This window comes from Erinaceus europaeus, chromosome 11 (assembly GCF_950295315.1).
Source record: "Erinaceus europaeus chromosome 11, mEriEur2.1, whole genome shotgun sequence".
Classification (NCBI taxonomy): Eukaryota; Metazoa; Chordata; class Mammalia; order Eulipotyphla; family Erinaceidae; genus Erinaceus; species Erinaceus europaeus.
Window position 1 is genome coordinate 98078334 of NC_080172.1, and position 23076 is coordinate 98101409.

A 23076-nucleotide genomic window follows, 5' to 3' on the forward strand; every position below is an offset into this window, starting at 1 on the left:
TATAACTGTCTATATTTATATGTATTTGCCCATTTTTTCCCTATGGTTCTGCCTTCTCTTTCTAAGTCACACCAACTGCTTCTGAGTGTCTTTTTTGTTTGTTTGTTTGTTTTCCTCTTCCCTCTCTGGGTCCTGATGGGATTGGAGTTCAGAGCCCTCTGGTCATCTTCCCCAAACATTTCTGCTTTTCTAGCAGTATGGACCAAAATTCTTGTGACATGTGTGCTCAACCAGTTGTACCACCACTGGATCCTTGGATCAAAATTATTTTTTGGGGGTGCAGAAGGTCTAGCTTCCGTAATTGCTTCTCCACTGGACATGGGTGTTGGCAGGTTAATCCTTACCCCCAGGCTGTTTCTGTCTTTCCCTGGTGAGGCAGGACTCTGGAGAGGTGAGGTTCCAGGACACATTGGTGAGTCTCCTCTGCCCAGGGAGTTCAGGAAATCATAGCATCTGCAACTTGGTGGCTGAAATGTGGTAAGATATAAAGCAAGACAAAATGCTTAATAAACAGGAGCCAAAAAATAAGTATACAGCAGGTGAGAATAGAGATTTTAGGTTGAAAAGAAGCTAGGAAGTCTATTTTAGGGGCCCATGACTGGTAATTTTTGCTGGAGCTTGGCAGCTAACCTGAAGGTGGACTACAATTGCTGTCTGGGAAGATGGTGTCAGAGTTAGGGTAAAGAGTTGCTTCCAACCTTGAAGAAAATATATGAGTACATTTAACTGTTCACCACACTGATCTGACCCAGGCCCCATATTTAGTACAAGAGCCTGTATAACCTCTGAGTCCCTGTCAAGTCTGTGTACATGGTCACAGCTGGGAACATTCTAGGCTGCACTCATTTCAGGACCAGTTTTCTTTGAGTGACAGAGTAAGATGACCCAGTCTTCCTCCTAAGAGAGTGGAGCATTCCTTACCATTGCTAGTTCATAGTGAGTGTGCAGTGGTCCTGAAGAAGCCCACAAGAGAGCTTATAATGACATTACCAATGGAAGTGACCGGTGATGGTGGAGAGAGGGGTCTATTAGAGGTGTGGGCTCATTGAATCTGTGGGGGAATGCCTTTCAGTTTCTCTGTGTCTCTATCCAAAACATAAAATAAAATAAAATAAAATAATTTAAAATTTTATCATTTTAATGATTTCCTTTTTACTTAATTTTTTTTAAGATTAATGATTTAAATGAGTGTTTCTGAATTGTCACGGTCTCTGAAGAACAGTTAATCAGTAACATATCTTCAATATAATGTATTTTCACAGCTGCAAGACTATTTTAAGAGGCTTATTTTAGGGGTTACTTCATCCAAGCCAACAAAGTAAAGCAGACTAATAAATCAAGACGTGACTCTGGAATCTCTCATTGCTGGATTTGTTTTCTTCTCATTAGTATGAGTTATTTTATGTAGACAGTTTAATTGACCTATTTTCTTCAGGACTTTCTTCAACTAGCAGGTATATATAGTTCCTACTTATTTTGACAATGGTACCAAACTTTAAACTATTTACTATCAAAGAATTTCTATCCCAAGCATTTATTTATTTATTTTTAATATTTATTTATTTATTTTCCCTTTTTGTTGCCCTTGTTGTTTTGTTGTTGTAGTTATTATTGTTGTTGTTATTGATGTTGTTGTTGGATAGGACAGAGAGAATAGGAGAGAGGAGTGGGAGACAGAGAGGGGGAGAGAAAGATAGACACCTACAGACCTGCTTCTCTGCTTGTGAAATGACTCCCCTGTAGGTGGGGAGCTGGGGTTTTTATTTATTTTTTTAATTTTTATTTATAAAAAGGAAACACTGACAAGACCATAGGATAAGAGGGGTACAATTCCACACAATTCCCACCACCAGAACTCTGTATCCCATCCCGTCCCCTGATAGCTTTCCTATTCTTTAACCCTCTGGGAGTTTGGAAGGTCTGGCTTCTGTAATTGCTTCTGAACATGGGCTTTGGCAGGTTGATCCATACTCCCTGCCTGACTCTCTCTTTCCCTAGTGGGGTAGAGCTTTTATATACCAGAGCACTGCTCAGCTCTGGCTTATGGTGGTCCAGGGGATTGAACCTGGGATTTTGGAGCCTCAAGCATGAGAGTCTCTTTGCATAACCATTATGCTATCTACCCCCACCCCATATGGGACTTTTTAAAGCTCCTACATATTATTGGGAATCCAGAAAGCCACAATTGCATATGTTTCAGGAAAGATTTCATAAACTTCTGGATAATCTTACTGTTCTGCACAAGCGGAAAGTAAAAGAGCAGACAAGAGAAAAACAAGATTAATTGGAACTATCAAAAGTAAAAATTTGGGCGGTGCAGAAGGTGGCACAGCAGTAGAGTGCAAGATTTGGAAGCATGAGTTTCAGCCTTGATACTACACTAGTCAGAGTGATGCTCTGTTCTCTGTCATAAATAAATAAATAGTGTATATATATTAAAGTTTGTACTTTAAAGGGCACCAATAAGAAAACAGATAGATAGCAGAGAAAATGGGAGAAATCATAAGTCTTGTATCTGATAAAGGACTATTTCTAGAAAATACAGAGAACTGTTACAGCTCACCAATAAATGAACAAACAAACAAAACAACAGGTTAGGGTTAGGGGTTAGGGTTAGGGTTAGGGTTATAAAAAAGAAAAAAATTAAAAAACAAAAAATTAAAAACAAAAAATTAAAAACAAACAAAACAGCAACAAAAACTTCAGCTTGGGATTGGGAGATACCACAGTGAATATGCAATAGACTTTCATTCCTGAGGCTCTGAGCTCCCAGATCCAGTCCCCTGAGTAGTACTCTGATCTTTCTCTCTCTATATATATATCTTTCTCATTAAAATAAGTAAAACCTTCAAAAATAACCCAATTTAAAAAGTGGAATTGCCATTTCTGCAAAGAAGATATACAAACAGCAATTAGTAGAGGAAAGATGTTCAACATCATGCATTATAAGGAAACCAAATTACTCAAATTACTTCATAGCCTTTAAGATGACTAATAAACTTTTTTTTTTTTTTTGTCTCCTGGGTTATTGCTTGGGCTCAGTGACTACACCACGAATTCACTGCTCCTAGAGGCTTTTTTCCCCCCTTTTGTTGCCCTTGTTTTATCATTGTTGTGGTTATTATTATTGTTGTTATTGATGTCGTTGTGTTGGATAGGATAGAGAGAAATGGAGAGAGAAGGGGAAGACAGAGAGGGGGAGAAAAGATAGACACCTGCAGACCTACTTCATCACCTGTGAAGCGACTCCCCTGTAGGTGTGTGCTGGGAAATTGTGCAGATGCAGTCACATCTGCCATGTTGTCCCCTCAGGCTACTGCTAGTTCCCTGCGAGAGTTGGGACATTCTTGGAGTGCCTGTTCCACCGTGTTGTGCCCTCAGGGCATTGTCTATTTCCCCCAATATTTGGAGTGCTTTGGTCACTCCTCCCCCCTCCCATTCTCACGAGAGTTATTATCCTATCCTGGAGTGCTATGGTTACTCCTCCCCCTTCCCATTCTCGTGAAAGCTGCTCCTATAAAAGCCCTTCTTCCACACCTCGCTCTCTTGCCAGCGCTTCACTTCGGTGTTCAGACACAGGAAAGGTTACTGTGTGAGGCGGCCATTTTTGCTACCTCCACGTGGCCCAACCTGTTTCTCTAGCACCCAACTCTGAGGTGCCATCGCAAATAAAGATTTGTGTTCCCTCTTCGCTCCGGACCTCCTCTCTCTCTTCTCTGCGGCACACAACAGGTGGGGAGCCAGGGGCTTGAACTGGAATCCTTGTGCCGGTCCTTGCGCTTAGCACCATGTATGCTTAACCCGCTGCTCTACCGCTTGATCCCCATAAACATTTTTTAATGATGGGTGATTACAATTGTTGGCCAGGGTATGAGTTCTAATACATTGTCAGTTGGAATGGAGACTAATGTGGCCACTCTGTAGAAACAGATTGATAGTTCTTCATAAAGTTTAACCTCAAGGTGTCGGGAGGCCAGGAGGTGGTGCACCAGATTAAGCTCACATAGTATGAAGCACAAGGGCCTGCCCAAGCCCAATGATCCCGGTTTGAGCCTCCAGCTCCCCACCTGCAGGGGGTGGGGGGTCGCTTCACAAGCAGTGAAGCAGGTCTGCAGGGGTCTTTCTCTCCCTCTCAATCTTCCCCTCCTCTCTCAATTTCTCTGTCTTATCCAATACAATGGAAGAAAAATGGCCGCCAGGAGCAGTGTATTTGTAGTGCCAGCACCGAGCCCCAGCAATAATAACCCTGGAGTCAAATAAATAAATAATTAATTAAAATAAAATGAAGTTTAAAATCAAGTTGCCATCTGTCCTTTACATTTGTAGGTATATACAGGAGAAATAAAAAAAATATCCACACACACACAAAACTCTATATAGCTCTTCAGACCAGCCTGATTTATGATAGTTGAAAAATGGAAACAGTCTACATGATTATCATTTGAGAAATTAATCAGCTAATGGTGGTATAGTCATACAAAACAACCATAAAAAATGTATGAAGTTCTTAGGTGGTCGGTATGGTATGCAACTGTACCCCGTGTAAACTTATAATCTTGTGTACTCTTAAGTCACTAATAAGATATAAAAATAAAATGTAATTTTCTACTCTTGGGGGGAAAAATTATGACATGCTGATTCATGCTTCATCAGAAGTGAACCTTGAAAACAAGTTAGGGAGCCAAGTTAAGTTTGCAGAGTAGGGAATTTCATACAGTTTGAAAGTAGGTATTAGTGGTTTCTGGAAGTTAGAGAGATGGGAGAATTTGGAGTGACTGCTGATGGGCAGGGGCGTCTTGTTGAGGTGGCTAAAAATATTCTGAAATTAGAAAGTTGCACAACCCAGGAATAGACTAAAAACCACTGAATTTTACACTTATGGGATGAACTTTATAGCATAGAATTAGATCTCAATAGAACTGTTATATATATATATATATATATATATATATATATATATATATATATATATTTTTTTTTTTTTTTTGTAGCTGAGGAGATAGGCAGTGCAGCAGTGGAGCACAGGATTCCGTATGTGAAGGTCCAGGTTCAAATTCTGGCACTGCATATGCCAGGGCACCACAAACACCACTCTAGCATCTCATGAATATTTTATTATTATTATTATTATTATTATTATTATTATTATTATTACTGCTGCTGGAGCCTCATACATTTCACTGCTCCTGAGTCAGCTTCTACCTTTTTTGTTTTTATTTCAGATCGAGACAGAGAAGGAAAGAAAGACAACAGCACGACACCACCTATTGTGGCACTACCTCTGGCGCTGTCCTTAGTGCCCTGTGTGGTACCAGGGCCCAAACCTGGGTTCTTGGGTATGGAAAAACATGCCCTCAAGTGGCTGAGTGATCTCTCTGCCCCATGAGTGAATTTTTTTTTTAAATATTTATTTATTTACTTACTCTCTTTGTTGCCTTTGTTGTTTAATTGTTGTACTTATTATTGTTGTCATCGTTGTTGGATAGGACAGAGAGAAATGGAGAGAGGAGGGGAAGACAGAGAGGGGGGAGAGAAAAATAGACACCTGCAGACTTGCTTAGCTGCTTGTGAAGCGACTCCCCTGCAGGTGGGGAGCCGAGGGCTGGAACCAGGATCCTTACACCGGTCCTTGCGCTTTGCGCCATGTGCGCTTAACCCGCCGCGTTACTGCCGGACTCCCCCATGAGTGAATCTATAAAATAAAATAAAATAAAATAAAATAAAATAAAATAAAATAAAATAAAATAAAATAAAATAAAGGAGGGTCCAGGGAGTGTCCGCTGATGGATACCTCACCTGGAAGAGCACACACTTACCATGCACCAAGATCTCTGCACCATACATGGCACCAAGGGAAGCATCATCAGCAGTGCAACTGCGGTGTCTTTCCTCTCTCAAAAATGAAAAGGGAAAAAAAGAAACAGTCCACCAGGAACATTGGAATTAATAGGTGCTTAAAAGCCCTGGTAGGCAAACACACAAAACAAAACAAACAAACAAAAAAACCTCTTACATTTGGAGTAACTGATAATGAAGTGAATAAACTGAGGCCAGGTTGTGGTGCACCTGGTTAAGTGCATATGCATTACCATGCATAAGGACCCAGGTTCAAGCCCCAGCTCCCCACCTGCAGGGGGAAAGTTTCACAAGTAGTGAAGCAGTGTGGGAGGTCTCTCTCTCTCCCTCTCCCACTGCCTCCCCCTACCCCTCTCCCTTTGCCTCTCTCCCCTCACAATTTCTCTCTGTTCTAAATAAATAAATAAAGTTTAAGTTTAATATAAAATATAAAATAAAGTTTAGATTTTAAAAAGTAAATAAACTTTCTAGGACTTTGTGAGAAATGAGATACAGTGTTATAGGGAGAATGGAAGCACAGAACTTTAATGGTAGATGTGTTGTGGAACTGTGTCTTGCAATTTTATAATCTTGGAAGCCACTATTCACAAATTAAAAAATGGTTTGAGGGAAAGAAGAAAAAAAAAAAAGGAGTACTTGATAAAGTAAAATCATTTCAAAGGCTTCTTGCTTACTTGGTTGTGCTGTGTAGCTTTTGTAGTTTTTTTTTTTTTTTTAATGAACTGTCAAAAAAATATTCTATTTATAGAGGTGCTATTCTAGTCAAAGGTACATGACTTTATCAATTATAAATGTATACATTTTTCAGTGTGTATGTGCGTGTGTTTAGAACTAGATTTTAGAGCCACTGGAGCAAGGAGTCATCAGGTAGAATGAAGAACTTGCACACTAGAGACCCTAGATTAAATCCTTGGCACCATCTTTGGAGGAGTGCTGCTCTGACCCCTCTCTCAAAATAAACCTCTTTAAAAAAAGCAGCTCATGTCTGAAGCTTCAAGATTCCAGGTTCAGAACCTGGCACCACCTTAAAATGGAGCTGAGTAATTCTCTAGTAACAAAACAAACCAGAAAAAAAAAAAGCAGAAACAAAACAAACAAACAAAAAACTATAAAGAAAAAAAGAGAATTGTGGCTGGTGACAGAGAGGAGCCTAGGGAGAGACTTAAGTGGCTGGTAACAGTCCGGAGGTTTATCAGCTGAGACACCACCTCCAGTCTGTTCCACCAACAAGGGGACAGCTTAAGGGAGGAGAGGACTCCCCAGAGACTCACCAAGTGCAACTCTGAGTTTCCATTGCTACTGCTCTCAGAATCTGGAGCAGCGGCAGGGAGGGTCATTGGGGGACAGAGATCTATCCAGGAAACTCAGGAGAAGACCTATACCTCAGTGGCATAGCTGTGAACCTGTGAAAGTCTCTTTGCATAACCACTGGACTATCTCTGCCACACCCTGCCTTATCTCTTGTTCGGGAGTCAGTGATTAAGTTAAGAAGCCTACTTATAGTTTAGAAGCCCTCAGGCTACCATAGCCTACAGAGAAGAAAAAAAAAAAGAGGCTCCAACTCAGGGATTAAAAGACTATTGAAACAACTGTTAACTTCCACCACTGTGAACCCTTTAATTACCTTACTTAGACACAAGTCAATCCAGGCAGTAGTGGTCAGTAATTTGAAAAGTACTAAGAGAGGGAACTCATAAGATAATATATAAAATGGGTAAACCAACAAGAAGAAATATTGGAGAAACTAACCAGGACAACAGTCCAACTAAAAGCCCCCCAAAAGGTGAAGCACAAAATAACGAGGTCAACATCCAAACATTAGCTAAGGAAATAATCACAGGAGTGAGTAAAGAGTTTGAAAGAATTGTAGTCAGAAATACAGGAACAACAAATGAGACTCTGGAAGAAAATGCTAACTATCTCAAGGTTATCAGAGAGCTGAAAGCTGAAATAGCTGAGCTAAGAACACAACAAGTTGAACAAGCTAAAACAGTATCAGAACAGGACAACAAAATAGATGAACTCCAGAAAACAGTAGAGGGCTGAGAGAGTAGAATCAATGAGGCTGAAGACAGAATTAGCAAGATTGAGGATGAATTAGAGACAACTAAAAAAGAAGTAAGAGATCTCAAAAAGAGATTAAGAGATGCTGAAAATAACAACAGAGTCCTATGGGATGACTTCAAAAGAAACAATATATGCATTATTGGCTTACCAGAGGAAGAAAGAGAGGGAGAGGAAGAAAGCATTCTTCAGGTCATAATAGCTAAAAACTTCTCTAGTCTAGACAACATCAAAGACATAAAGATTCAAGAAGCCCAGAGGGTCCCAAACAGAATTAACCCAGACTTAGAGACACCAAGACACATCATATTTAGAATGAAAAGGAAAGGAATAAGGATAAAGAAAGGATCCTGAAGGCTGCAAGAGAAAAACAACGAGTCACCTACAGAGGAAAACCCATAAGATTAGCAGCGGACTTCTCAACACAAACACTACAGGCCAGAAGAGAATGGCAAGATATCTATCGAGTTCTCAATGAGAAAGGCTTTCAACGTAGAATACTATATCCTGCTAGACTGTCATTCAGACTAGATGGAGGCATCAAAACCTTCTCAGACAAGCAACAGTTGAAGGAATCAACTATCACCAAGCCTGCCATGAAAGAAGTTCTGAAAGGTCTTCTATAAACAGTCAGACCATCATAAATAGGACATATATCAGAACACTCTAAAACTCTACAAGAATGGCGTTAAAATACCTTCAATTTTTGATATCAATAAATGTCAGTGGCCTGAATTCACCTATTAAAAGACACAGAGTAGGAAGATGGATCAGAAAATACAACCCAACAATATGCTGTCTACAGGAAACCCACCTAACTCAACAAGACAAACACAGACTTAAAGTGAAAGGATAGAAAACTATCATACAAGCCAATGGCCCACAAAAAAGGGCAGGAACAGCTATTCTCATCTCTGACACAATAGACTTGAAAATAGGTAAGAATAAAAAAGATAGGAATGGACACTACTTAATGCTCAGAGGATCAGTCAATCAAGAGGACTTAACAATCATTAACATCTATGCACCCAATGAGAAGCCATCTAAATACATCAAACTTCTACTGAAAGAGCTACAGCAATATATTAATAGCAACACAGTCATAGTAGGGGACTTCAACATCCCACTCTCTCAACTTGACAGATCATCCAGCAGAAAATCAGTAAAGACATAAGGGAGCTAAATGAAGAGATAGATAAACTAGAACTATTGGACATTTTCAGAGTCATTCATTCCAAGAAACTGGAATACACATTTTACTTAAATCCACATGGGTCATTCTCAAGGACAGACCATATGTTAGGCCACAAAGAGAGCATCAGCCAATTCAAGAACATTGAAATCATCCCAAGCATCTTCTCAGACCACAGTGGAATTAAACTAACACTTAACAATCAACAAAAGATTAGTAATAGTCCCAAAATGTGGAAGCTCAACAGTACTTCTTAACAACCTCTGGGTCAAAGAGGAAATCAAGGGAAAAATCAAAATGTTTCGAGACTTCAATGAAAATGAAGACACAAGCTATCAAAATATTTGGGACACAGCTAAGGCAGTACTGAGAGGGAAGTTCATAGCTATACAAGCACACATTAGGAAACAAGAAAAAGTATAAATAAATAGCCTGATTGCACAACTTAAAGACCTAGAAGAAGAACAAAGGAAATCTAAAGCAACCAGGACAGAAATCACTAAAGTTAGAGCAGAAATAAATAGCATTGAGAATAAGAAAACCATACAAAAGATCAACGAAAGTAAATGTTGGTTCTTCAAAAGAGTGAACAAAATCGACAAACCTTTAGCCAGACTCACAAAACAAAAAAGGGAGAAGACCCAAATAAATCGGATAGTAAATGAAAGAGGAGATATCGCAACAGACACCACACAAATTCAACATATCATGCGAGGCTTCTATGAACAACTATATTCCACCAAGCTAGAGAACCTGGAAGAAATGGACGATTTCCTAGATACCTACCAACTTCCAAAACTAAGTAAAGAGGAAGTGGATAACATGAACAGGCCCATTACAGCCAATGAAATTGAAACAGTTATCAAAAATCTCCCCAAAAATAAAAGTCCTGGACCAGATGGTTTTTACAAATGAATTTTACAAAACCTTCAAAGAAGAACTAATACCTCTACTTTTAAAAATCTTCCAGAAGATTGAAGACACTGGAATAATCCCTACCAGCTTCTATGAAGCTAACATCACCCTGATACCAAAAGCAGACAGGGACACAACCAAAAAAGAAAACTACAGACCAATATCTCTGATGAACATAGATGCGAAAATATTGAACAAAATTCTAGCCAACCGGATACAGCAGTATATTAAAAAGATTGTTCATCATGACCAAGTAGGGTTTATCCCAGGCATGCAAGGTTGGTTTAATATACGTAAATCAATCAATGTGATCCACCACATCAACAAAAGCAAGACCAAAAGCCACATGGTCATATCAATAGATGCAGAGAAAGCCTTTGACAAAATACAACATCCCTTTATGATCAAAACACTACAAAAAATGGGAATAGATGGAAAATTCCTCAAGATAGTGGAGTCTATATATAGCAAACCTATAGCCAATATCATACTCAATGGTGAAAAACTGGAAGCATTTCCACTCAGATCAGGTACTAGACAGGGCGGCCTACTATCACCATTACTATTCAACATAGTGTTGGAAGTTCTTGCCATAGCATAAGGCAGGAGCAAGGAATAAAGGAATACAGATTGGAAGAGAAGTAGTCAAACTCTCCCTATTTACAGATGACATGATAGTATACACAGAAAAACCTAAGGAATCCAGCAAGAAGCTTTTGGAAATCATCAGGCAATACAGTAAGGTGTCAGGCTATAAAATTAACATTCAAAAGTCAGTGGCATTCCTCTATGCAAACACTAAGCTAAAAGAAATAGAAATCCTGGGAGTCAGGCTGTAGTGCAGCGGGCTAAGCGTCGGTGGCGCAAAGCACAAGGACCGGCATAAGGATCCCGGTTCGTACCCCGGCTCCCCACCTGCAGGGGAGTCGCTTCACAGGTGGTGAAGCAGGTCTGCAGGTGTCTTTCTCTCCTCCTCTCTGTCTTCCCCTCCCTCTCTCTATTTCTCTCTGTCCTATCCAACAATGACAACAACAATAATAACTACAACAATAAAACAACAAGGGCAACAAAAGGGAATAAATAAATAAAATAAATATAAAAAAATTAAAAAATTAATTAAAAAAAAGAAATAGAAATCCAGAAATCAATTCTTTTTTTTTTACTATAGCAACAAAAATAATAAAATATCTAGGAGTAAACCTAACCAAAGAAATGAAAGACTTGTATACTGAAAATTATGAGTCACTACTCAAGGAAATTGAAAAAGACAGAAAGAAGTGGAAAGATATTCCATGTTCATGGATTGGTAGAATTAACATCCTCAAAATGAATATACTACCCAGAGCCATCTACAAATTTAATGCTATCCCCATCAAGATCCCAAGCACATTTTTTAGGAGAATAGAAAAAATGCTACAAATGTTTATCTGGAACCAGAAAAGACCTAGAATTGCCAAAACAATCTTGAGAAAAAAGAATAGAACCGGAGGCATCACACTCCCAGGTCTCAAATTGTATTATAGGGCCATTGTCATCAAAACTGCTTGATACTGTAACATGAATAGACACACTGACCAGTGGAATAGAATTGAGAGCCCAGAAATGAGGCCCCACATGTATGGACATCTCATCTTTGACAAAGGGGCCCAGACTATTACATGGGGAAAGCAGAGTCTCTTCAACAAATGGTGTTTGAAACAATGGGTTGAAACATGCAGAAGAATGAAACTGAATCACTGTATTTCACCAAATACAAAAGTAAATTCTAAGTGGATCAAGGACTTGGATGTTGGACCACAAACTATCAAATACTTAGAGGAAAATATTGGCAGAACTCTTTTCCGCTTAAATTTTAAAGACATTTTCAATATAACGAATCCAGTTACAAAGAAGACTAAAGAAAGTATAAACCTATGGGACTACATCAAATTAAAAAGTCTTCACAGCAAAAGAAACCACTACCCAAACCAAGAGACCCCTCACAGAATGGAAGAAGGTCTTTACATGCCATACATCAGACAAGAGTTTAATAACCAATATATATAAAGAGCTTGCCAGACTCAACAACAAAACAACAAATAACCCCATCCAAAATTGGGGGGAGGACTTGGACAGAATATTCACCACAGAAGAGATCCAAAAGGCCGAGAAACACATGAAAAAATGCTCCAAGTCTCTGATTGTCAGAGAAATGCAAATCAAGACAGCTATGAGATACCACTTCACTCCTGTGAGAATGTCATACATCAGAAAAGGTAACAGCAGGAAATGCTGGAGAGGTTGTGGGGTCAAAGGAACCCTCCTACACTGCTGGTGGGACTGTAAGTTGGTCCAACCTCTGTGGAGAACAGTCTGGAGAACTCTCAGAAGGCTAGAAATAGACCTACCCTATGATCCTGCAATTCCTCTCCTGGGGATATATCCTAAGGAACCCAACACATCCATCCAAAAAGATCTGTGTACACAGGGTGGGTGGGTGGGGTGACTACAGGTCCATGAAGGATAATAAATGACATAGTGGGGGTTGTATTGTTAAATGGGAAACTGGGGAATGTTACGCATGTACAAACTATTGTATTTACTTTTGAATGTAAAATATTAATTTACCAATAAAGAAATAAATTAAAAAAAAACATTAGAAAAAAAGATCTGTGTACACATATGTTCTTGGCAGCACAATTTGTAATAGCCAAAACCTGGAAGCAACCCAGGTGTCCAACAACATATGAGTGGCTGAGCAAGTTGTGGTATATATACACAATGGAATACTACTCAGCTATTAAAAATGGTGACTTTGTTTTCAGCCGATCTTGGATGGACCTTGAAAAAATCATGTTGAGTGAAATAAGTCAGAAACATAAGGATGAATATGGGATGATCTCACTCTCAGGCAGAAGTTGAAAAACAAGATCAGAAAAGAAAACACAAGTAAAACCTGAAATGGAACTGGTGTATTGCACCAAAGTAAAAGACTCTGGGGTGGGTGGGTGGGTGGGGAGAATACAGGTCCATGAAAGATGATTAATGACATAGTGGGGGTTGTATTGTTAAATGGGAATCTTGGGAATGTTATGCATGTACAAACTATTGTACTTACTTTTGAATGTAAAACATTAATTCCCCAATTAAAAAAAAAGTCAAATAAAAAGAAAAAAAGAGAATCCAATAAATTAAGATTATTTCAATGTTTATGCAGAAAAGTTCAATTTACATATAATACTTTGAAACATTCTTCTCCCCTGAGTATTTTCTCTGTATTCTGGCTCAAGAACTGTAAGGTAATATTTTTCTGTACATCTATGGATTTAAGTAATTGGGTCCAACATGAATGAACTTTGTTACAGAATCTTATTCTTTTTTTTATAACTGAACTTTGAAAAACAGTGAGTTCAGGGGCCAGGTGGTGATGCAACTGATTAAGCACACATATGACAGTGTGCAAAGATCCAGGTTCAAGTCCCTGGTCCTCACCTGCAGGAGGAAAGCTTCACAAGTGGTGAAGCAGGGCTGCAGGTGTGTCTGTCTCTCTCCCTCTCTCTCTCTCCCCTCTCAATTTCTCTCTGTCTATCCAATAATAAATAAGTAAATAAAACAAAAAAATTAAAGTGAATTCAGATTTCACTAGCTGTGAAATGCTATTAATTTTAACAATTAAATCAAATTTAGATTTATTTATTTATTTAATTTATTTTGCAGAGTTGGGACCTTGCACAGGTGCAGTTTCACCACTCCAGGTTACTTTTTTCATTCAGATAGAAAGAGAAAGGGGGGCCAGGTGGTGGCGCACCCTGTTAAGCACACATATTACTAAGCGTAAGGACCAGGGTTCGAGCGGTGAAGTAGCTCTTCAGGTGTCTATCTTCTTATCTCCCCATCCTCTCTTAAGTTCTCTCTGTCCTATCTTATAAAAATAAGGAAAGCGGGAGTCTGGTGGTAGCGCAGCGGGTTAAGCGCACGTGGCGCAAAGCACAAGGACCGGCATAAGGATCCCTGTTCCAGCCCCGGCTCCCCACCTGCAGGGGAGTCGCTTCACAAGCGGTGAAGCAGGTCTGCAGGTGTCTCTCTTTCTCTCCCCCTCTCTGCCTTCCCCTCCTCTTTCCATTTCTCTCTGTCCTATCTAACAACGATGACATCAATAACAACAGAAACTACAACAATAAAAAAACAAGGCCAACAAAAGGGAACAAATAAATAAACAAATATTTAAAAAAAAATAACGAAAGAAGGAAGAAAGGAAGGGAAAAAATGGCCACTAGGAGCTGTCGATTTGTAGTGGCACCGAACCCAAGGGATAACCCTGATGGCAATAAAAAAATTAAATAAGTAAGTAAAAGAAAGGAAGAATGGAAGAAAGGAAGGAAGAAAGAGAGGGAGAGAGACCACAACACTGGACCTTCTCCTGTTGCCATGACACCTCCCATGTGGTGTTGGGTCTTGAGCCTCATCTATGTGTGTGGCAATGTATCTACATATCCAACCTAGTGAGTCAGCGATCCTAATCTAGTATATTTTGATGTTAGGCAATAGTATATTTTGATGTTAGCAAAATCCCATTTTATCATTTCATTTTTATTTTACCAGTGTTGTTTAACACGCAATATTCTTAGCTTACAGAACACAGAGAAGTACGGCACACCTACAGCCTGGAATCCCTTTGCCACTGCCCTATTTATGAAGAAGCCATGCATTTAGTTGAAGAAGGAAAAATTTACTCACGGGTGCTTAGGTACCATTTCAGTGTTGCTTATGTTTATGAGAAATATTAATGTGCTGTTGCTATGTTTGTATGGTATTTGTTTTAAATGTTTGTAAGATTAGAGGAAATATGTTTTCTAAGTTTAAATAGTTTATTGTGTGTATGTTGTCAGTATTACGAAGACATGTGTTTTATATTAAGGTTCTGAAGTTAAGCCTCGTTTGCTTCCAGATTTTTAGTAGACCTGATGCTGGATACATTTCAACAATTGTCTCCCCCTGTTTATTACACAGAACTGAAATGTTGGAGTGCCTCGGAGACAGTGATTTTCTTGCCAAACTTCATTGTATTCGACAGGCTTTTCAGGTATTTTTCCTTTCTTTGATATTGTATGACTTCACCCAGCTGCTTCCCTATGCATATGCTATAGAAAGTTCAGCTGCCTATAAGGACAGTTCTTTTTTTTTTTTTTTTTTAATTTTCCCTTTTGTTGCCCTTGTTGTCTTTTTTGTTGTTGTTGTAGTTATTATTGTTGTTATTGATGCCGTCGTTGTTAGATAGGACAGAGAGAAATGGAGAGAGGAGGGGAAGACAAAGAGGGGAAGAGAAAGACACCTGCAGACCTGCTTCACTGCCTGTGGAGCGACTCGCCTGCAGGTGGGGAGCCGGGGGCTCAAACCGGGATCCTTACTCCAGTCTTTGCACGGGTCCTTGTGCTTGCGCCACGTGCACTTAACCCGCTGCTGCGCTTAACCCGCTGCGATACCACCGGACTCCCCATAAGGACAGTTCTTTGCTCCTTGTTATCCTTATTCCTAATGGCAAATAGAAAGTCTGCTGAGTTTACTTTTCCTGATTGCTATGTCTCTTCATTTGCCTTTATCTGTCATTCCCTCTCCCAAGGTTTCCCAGGTTCACTGAATTTTGTTAGAACAGGATACTTAATACTGCACACGTGTGCAAATGTCTGCTTAAAATGAAAATCTTCTTTTGTTAATCAGCATGTGTTTTAGATTGTTTATTTTTTTCCCTTGAATCAACTATAAAATTGTTGGTTTCTTACAATGAAATTAGGTCATTTAATAATAAAATGCCCCACGGAGGGGGAGGACTATGTGACATTTAGTTTGGAATTTCTCATACTTATTGCAAAGAATTTGCATTCCGCTTTATCACCCTTTAATCTTTTATTATAAGTTTTAGTACCTTGCTGTTATTTTAATAAGTTAAAACTTTGTGACCAGTTTTCTGGAATAGTGCCATGTCCAGTGCATTAACTCTACTGGGTTATTTGCACACAAATGTGCTACAAAGTCAAATGTGTATTCAAATTGATTATAACTCTTTCTCTCTCGTTTTGTTTTGTTTGCTTGGGGATGGATATTTTTCAGGTTATTCTTTCAGAAACAGCCAACAGGATATTCCTTGCAGAGAGTGGGAGAAAAATTTTATCAGCACTAATTGTAAAAGCACGAAAGGTAAACTTATCAATACATTTTGAATTATTTCAGTTAAATTGAAGATTAATCCACATTAAGGTTTTAATAGGAAAAAAAACCTTTTTTCAGGTATTGGGTTGTTGGAAAAGTCATGATGCATTAAAAAAATTTTTTTAGTATCTTTATTTATTGGATAGAGACAGCCAGAAATCGGGAGGGAAGAGGAAGGTAGAGAGGAAAAGAGACAGAGAGCCACCTGCAAGCCTGCTTCACCACCCATGAAGCTTTCCCCCCTGCAGGTGGAGACCAGTGGCTTGAACACAGGTCCTTGTGCATTTTAGCATGTGCGCTCAACCAAGTGTGCCATCACCTGGCCTCATGATGCATTTTTCCATTGATAAACATAAAAAATAAAACAAAACATGACTCTTCCAACAGCCCAATAGTTACAAAGGCTCATACTTTAAATAGCAAGTACACATTTTCCATTTAGTTGACTTGTTTTCTACATGTGAATTTTATTTTTTTAACCATGTTTTTTTTTTTTCTTAACTCATCTTCAGTTTCTTGTAAAATCTGTCATTATTTGTGGGGGAGAATTATTAGATTGTGGGGCCAGGTGGTGGTGTGCCTAGTTAAGTACCCAGGTTCAAGCCTCTGGTCCCCACCTGCAGGGGGAAAGCTTCACGAGTGGTGAATCAGGGCTATAGGTGTCTTTCTGTCTCTCTCCCTCACTATCTTCCATTCTTCTCTCAATTTCTCTCTGTCTCTATTCAATAATAAATAAATAAAATTAATTTTAAAAAAGAACATGAAAGTGAATTATTAGATTGCTACTACAACCATCACAATTATTCTCTCAAATACTTGTCAATTTTCCTCAATCCTGTTCTTTAAAAAGATTCCAGGAGGGAGTTGGGAGGTAGCACAGTGGGTTAAGTGCAGGTGGCGCAAAGCTCAAGGACCAGCGTAAGGATCCTGGTTCGAGCCCTCGGCTCCCCACCTGCAGGGGGATCACTTCACAAGCGGTGAAGCAGGTCTGCAAGTGTCTTTTTCTCCCCCTCTCTGTCTTCCCCTCCTCTCTCTATTTCTCTCTGTCCTATCCAGCACAATGACATCAATACCAATAATAATAATAATAACTACAAAAATAAAACAAGGGCGACAAAAGGGAATAAATAAGTCTTTTAAAAAATTTTAAAAAAAAGATTCCAGGAAATAGCGTTGATTTTAGTAATTTGGTAATACAATGAGCAACTTCCTGCTTGTTTTCACTGAGTGAGGCAGAAGCAATAGCAAGGACTTAATTAAGACTATAAGGGATCATTTTCCTTTATGCAAAGTGTGTTCCATGATTAGAAAAGAAATAGGAAACAGGCTTTCCTTAAGCCATTTGTATACTTAGCTTTCTTTTCTTTCTCTCTCTCTTTCTTTTCTTTCTTTCCTTCTTTCTTTCTTTATCTCTTTCTTTGTTGTTTTCGCCGGGCTGGCTTCACGGGCGGGTAGCAGACGACCAGGGACTCACGGTTGAGTTGTAAGCAGTATCTCTTTATTCATGCAGGACGCAGCACAATCTAAGCCGAGCTAAGCTAAACTCAAGATACCGTAAAACTCACAATGCTGTCTTTATATATACTTGCCAAGTAGGGTGGAAACAGGATGTGACATAGAGAGGGTGGAGAGAAAAGTGACTGGTGAAAATCAGAGTGTGACAAGGAGAGGATCAGGGTGTGACAAGGAGAGGGGGTGGAGCAGGCGAGAATTCTATCACTGAACCACTAATGCCCTGGAGGGAGGGTGCTGCTTGTTAACAGTGGTTATGTAAATAGAATGAAGTGGTTATGTAAATAGAATAGTGTTAAGCAGGGGGGATTTAAAGCAAATGAAACAGAAGGGGTCTCATGCATACCAACACTTCTTTCTTTCTTTCTTTCTTTCTTTCTTTCTTTCTTTCTTTCTTCCTTTCTTTCTCTTTTTGAATCAGAGCACTGTTCAGCTCTGGCTTATGGTGGTTTGGGAATTGAACCTGGGACTTAGGAGCCTAAGGCATGAGAGTCTCTTTGCATACCTGTTATGCTATCTACCTCTGCCCCTACACTTAATTTTCAGACCCTGTCTCTTTGAACTTCATTTCTATCATTTGTAGGAAAGAATGACATCCATAACACCCTGTTTCAAAAGGTTCTTATAAGTGAATTATCATTAGATGGAAAAGCAATGTTTAAAGTTAAAAAAAAAAATAATAATAAGTGCACCTGGTTGAGTGAACACATTACCATGCTAGCAAGGACATGGATTCAAGTCCCTGGTCTCTACCTGTAGGGGAGAAGCTTCATGAGCAGTGAAATAGTGCTGCAGGTGTCTCTCTCCCACTTCCCTCTCAGCTCCCACTTCCCTCTCAGCTTTACTCTGTCTCTATCAACAAAAGAAGAAGGGGGAAAAAGGCACCAAACCTCAGCGATAAACCTGATGGCAAAATAAATAAATAAAGTGATAATGACTATTGTAATTCTCTGTGTGAATCTTGTATTGCTTTCCTGGCCTTTTCATGGAAGATAAGCTTTGAACTAGAACTCTTTCAAAAGAGGCAGAATGCCATTAAAATCATCATGTAGCAAGCTGGTGGGGTGGCACTGTGGATTAAGCATTGGACCTGCAAGCATGAAATCACAAGTTTAATCCCTGGCATCATGTATATCATAGTGATCCTTAAGTTCTGTTGTCTTCTTCCTCCTCTGTCATGAATGAGTAGATAAATCTTTATAAAAACTCATTTAGTATCTGTATAACCAAGTTTCATCTTCAGGGCTGATCTAAACACACAAACAGATTTGAATAGTAAGAAATTTGCTTTACTAACATTTCTTGTCTTGATTTCTGTATGTTGGAATGGGAAAGTATTGTTTAGACCAAAAGGGTATAGTATACCTTGAAAATGTATTTTATTTACCTGTTGGAATGAAATCTAACAAACTTACTTGAAGAGTAAATTTATAGGCTTTAACCGCTACCTTTCAGATTAAAGTGTGTTTTCTATTGCAGAATCCAAAGAAATTTGAAGATGTTTTTGATGAAATGATTTATTTTTTGGAGCAAACTGATCACTGGGATAGTATTGAAATGGAACTTGCTGCTAGAGGGGTAAGTTCAGATTTATTATAATATTTATTCCCTGTAGTTATTTACATGTAATCTTTACATAATTAGAGGCCATTGTTTTCTTGAAAATAAAACCAGTTATGTGGTAGTGATTATGACAGTCATAAAAAAACTAGTTTTACACATTGGGACAGCAGTTAAAAATTATTTTTGGGGAGTCTGGGGGTAGTGCAACGGGTTAAGCGCAGGTGGTGCAAAGCGCAGGTGGTGCAAAGCGCAAGGACCAGCGTAAGGAGCCTGGTTGAGCCCCCCGGCTCCCCACTTGCCATGGAGTCGCTTCAAAAGCGGTGATGCAGGTCTGCAGGTGTCTCTCTTTCTCTCCCCATCTCTGTCTTCCCCTCCTCTCTCCACTTCTCTCTGTCCTATCCAACAACAATGACATCAATAACAACAACAATAAAACAACAAGGGCTACAAAAGGGAATAAATAAATATTTAAAAATATATTTTTATAAAAACTTTGTTTCTTTTTTTGTCATTTCTCTTTTGCCTTCCATTCAGCTTCCCTTCTTTCCTTTCCTTCCTTCCAAAATTCAGTGAAGATATCTCCGCAGAGTAGTAATGATGACCTGTGCTTCAGATGGGACAACTCAGTGGAACCAGGGAATCTAAGAAGGGAACTATAAAACCTGAGGTTTCTGACTTTCCAGAGAAAACCCTCTCTAGGGTGGGGGTATACAGCATAATGGTTATACAAAGTGACTCTCGGAAGTCGGGCTGTAGCGCAGCAGGTTAAGCGCATGTGGCTCAAAGCGCGAGGACCGGCATAAGGATCTCGGTTTGACCGCCCCCAGCTCCCCACCTGCAGGGGGGTCGCTTCACAGGTGGTGAGGCAAGTCTGCAGGTGTCTTTCTCTTCCCCTCTCTGTCTTCCCCCTCCTCTCTCCATTTCTCTCTCTTTCTAAAAGAAAAAAGTGACTCTCATGCCTGAGATTCCAAAGTCCCAGCTTCAATCCCCCACACTACCAAAAACCAGAACTGAGCAGTGCTCTGGTTAAAAAAAAAAAAAAAGAAAGAAAAGAAAACTCTAACATTCAGTCGAGGTTAGCATTTGTTTCATAATCTGCCATATTCCCATGTACTTCTTGTTTTAGTGTGCTTCTCAGTTTACAATTGTACATTTATTTGTATGATAGTTCGTTTTCTCTGTTTTCCCTGCTAAATTCTTCAGCATCTAGGTCTTTCACTGTAAAAAGTCTGCACAACTGATACAGAATATAGATATATATCTGTGGGTGAATAAGAGTTTGATGTGAGTCATGACATTGTGGGGAATACAGACTGAGAAAAAAATTAAGTGGCAAAGCAGAATGAGCATTATAAATACCCCAATCTGCCAGAGAGATAGCGCTGTTATCAGTGGTGCAATAGCCTGCGGCATCAGAGGCCCCAGGGTCAATCGCCATCAACACCATAAGCCAGAGCTAAGCAGTGCTGTGAATACCATCATCAAAGCATGAACGGAGTACTTCCAGAATAAAGTGACAGGAGAGATTAATTTCACCTGGTGGGATCTAGGAAAGGGCTGTCATGTCAACTGTAATTTCTGTGGATGACTCTTCTGTTTGTCTCTCCTCTTCCTCTTTTTAAAAAGAACCTTGCTGTTGTGAAATATGACGTCCTGACTCTCACTGTATCTGGGCTCTTTTCAATAATATTTTCTATTAACTCTTATAATTTAATGCAGGTGAAAAATCTAAATTTTTATGATGTTGTTCTGGACTTTATACTAATGGATTCCTTTGAAGATTTAGAAAACCCACCCACGTCCATACAGAATGTAGTAAATAATCGCTGGCTAAACTCCTCGTTCAAAGAAACAGTAAGTGGTGGTTTAACTGTCAACCATTTAAATCTAATGAAGAATGGCCAGAACTGAAAATGTTAATAAGATTTATTTATTTACTTTTTTTCCTTTTCCTTTTTCCTCCACGGTTATCACTGGGGTGGGTGCCTGAACTACAAATCCACTGCTCCTGGAAGCCATTTTTTCCCATTTTTGTTGCCCCTGTTGTATTTATTGTTATTGTTGTCATTACTGTTGCTGCTGTTTTGGATAGGACAGAGAAAAATGGACAGAGAGGAGGAGAGAAAGATAGATACCTGTAGACCCGCTTCACTGCCTGCGAAGCGACTCCCCTACAGGTAGGGAGCCAGGGTCTCGAGCTGGGAATCTTAAGCCAGTCCTTGCGCCCCACACCATGTGCTTTTAACCCACAGTGCTACCTCCTGACCCCCTATTAGTAAGATTTATATGTATATCCACCTTTAGAATGATTAATGTGGAATCAAAGCTTATACACTGACATTAGCAGTAGACTGTGTGATACAGTATCATCAAATGAAATTCCCTTTGTGGCTTCTCTTTCAGTTTCTTCCTTGACCTGAATATTTCTCTTCTTTTCTTGTATCATTCTCTCTTCCTTTTAATTGTCACCAAGGTTATTGCTGGGGCTCAGTGCCTACACAATGAATCCACTGCTTCCAGTAACCATTTTTTCCTTTTTTTTTTTTCTCTCTCTCTCTTTATTTCTATTTTATTTGATAGGACAGAGTGAAATGAGAGAGACAGAGAGACACCTATATACCTGCTTCATTAAGCATCCTTCCTGCAGGTGGGGTGTGGGGACTCAAACCTGGGTCCTTGCACATGGTAATGGGTTTGATCAACCAGGTATGCCACTGTGTTGCCCTGGACCTGAATATTTCTTTTATTTTTTGTTTTTAAAATTTTTTTTTATTTAATTTTTCCTTTATTGGAGGATTAATGTTTTATATTCGACAGTAAATACAATAGTTTGCACATGCATAACATTTCTCAGTTTTCCACATAACAACACAACCCCCACTAGGTCCTCTGTCAACCTTTTCCAAGGCCTGTACTCTCCTCCCCACCCACCCCAGTGTCTTTTACTTTGGTGCAATACACCAACTCCAGTTCAGGTTTTGCTTAGTGTTTTCTCTTCTGATCTTGTTTTTCAACTTCTGCCTGTAAGTGAGATCATTCCATATTTATCTTTCTGTTTCTGACTTGCTTATTTTTTTTTTTAATTTTTTATTTAAGAAAGGATTAGTGAACAAAAGCATAAGGTAGGAGGGTTACAACAAATATTTATTGATTTACAAATATTTACAAATATTTATTGATTCCCTTTATTGTTGTAGTTATTATTGTTGTTGGATAGGACAGAGAGAAATGGAGAGAGGAGGGGAAGACGGAGAAGGGGAAAGAAAGATAGGACTGTCACCGCCTGTGAAGCGACTCCTAGCAGGTGGGGAGCTGGGGCTCGAACCTGGATCCTTACACTGGTCTTTGCGCTTTGCGCCACATGCACTTAACCCTCTGTGCTACTGCCCGACTCGATTCCCGGACCTGAATATTTCTTTAGCTTTCAAAAACAATTCAGGTTTCAGACTAGTTCAGGCCAAGGGGGAAAAAAAGTCTTTTACTGAGTTTACACTATGACTAAATTAAAATATAGTAGTTGGGATTAAAAAAAAAACAATAAATTTTTAATTAATTATTTATTTATTGCCCCCAGGGTTATTGCCGGGGCTCGGTGCCTGCACAACGAATCCACTGCTCCTGGAGACCACTCTTTCCCCTTTTGTTGCCCTTGTTGTTTTATCATTATTGTAGTTATTATTGTTGTTGTTGCTGTCATTGGACAGGACAGAGAGAAATGGAGAAAGGAGGGCAAGACAGAGAGGGGGAGAGAAAGACAGACACCTGCAGACCTCCTTTACCGCTTGTCA

General features: G+C 39.3%; 1 protein-coding gene across 6 annotated transcripts in view; it reads left to right on the forward strand.

Moving 5' to 3' along the window:
- The window catches only part of MIGA1 (mitoguardin 1), a 100054-nt gene that overhangs the window by 54983 nt on the left and 21995 nt on the right, over positions 1-23076 (forward strand). For 4 of the 6 annotated variants that reach the window (XM_060202198.1, XM_016192989.2, XM_060202195.1 and 1 more), the window contains 5 exons: positions 14635-14753; positions 15017-15089; positions 16115-16201; positions 19205-19303; positions 21008-21142. In XM_060202198.1, the coding sequence (XP_060058181.1) occupies positions 14635-14753; positions 15017-15089; positions 16115-16201; positions 19205-19303; positions 21008-21142 (513 nt within the window). The remainder of the gene's footprint in view (positions 1-14634; positions 14754-15016; positions 15090-16114; positions 16202-19204; positions 19304-21007; positions 21143-23076) is intronic. The other 2 variants (XM_060202197.1, XM_060202196.1) reach the window with 2 other exon arrangements.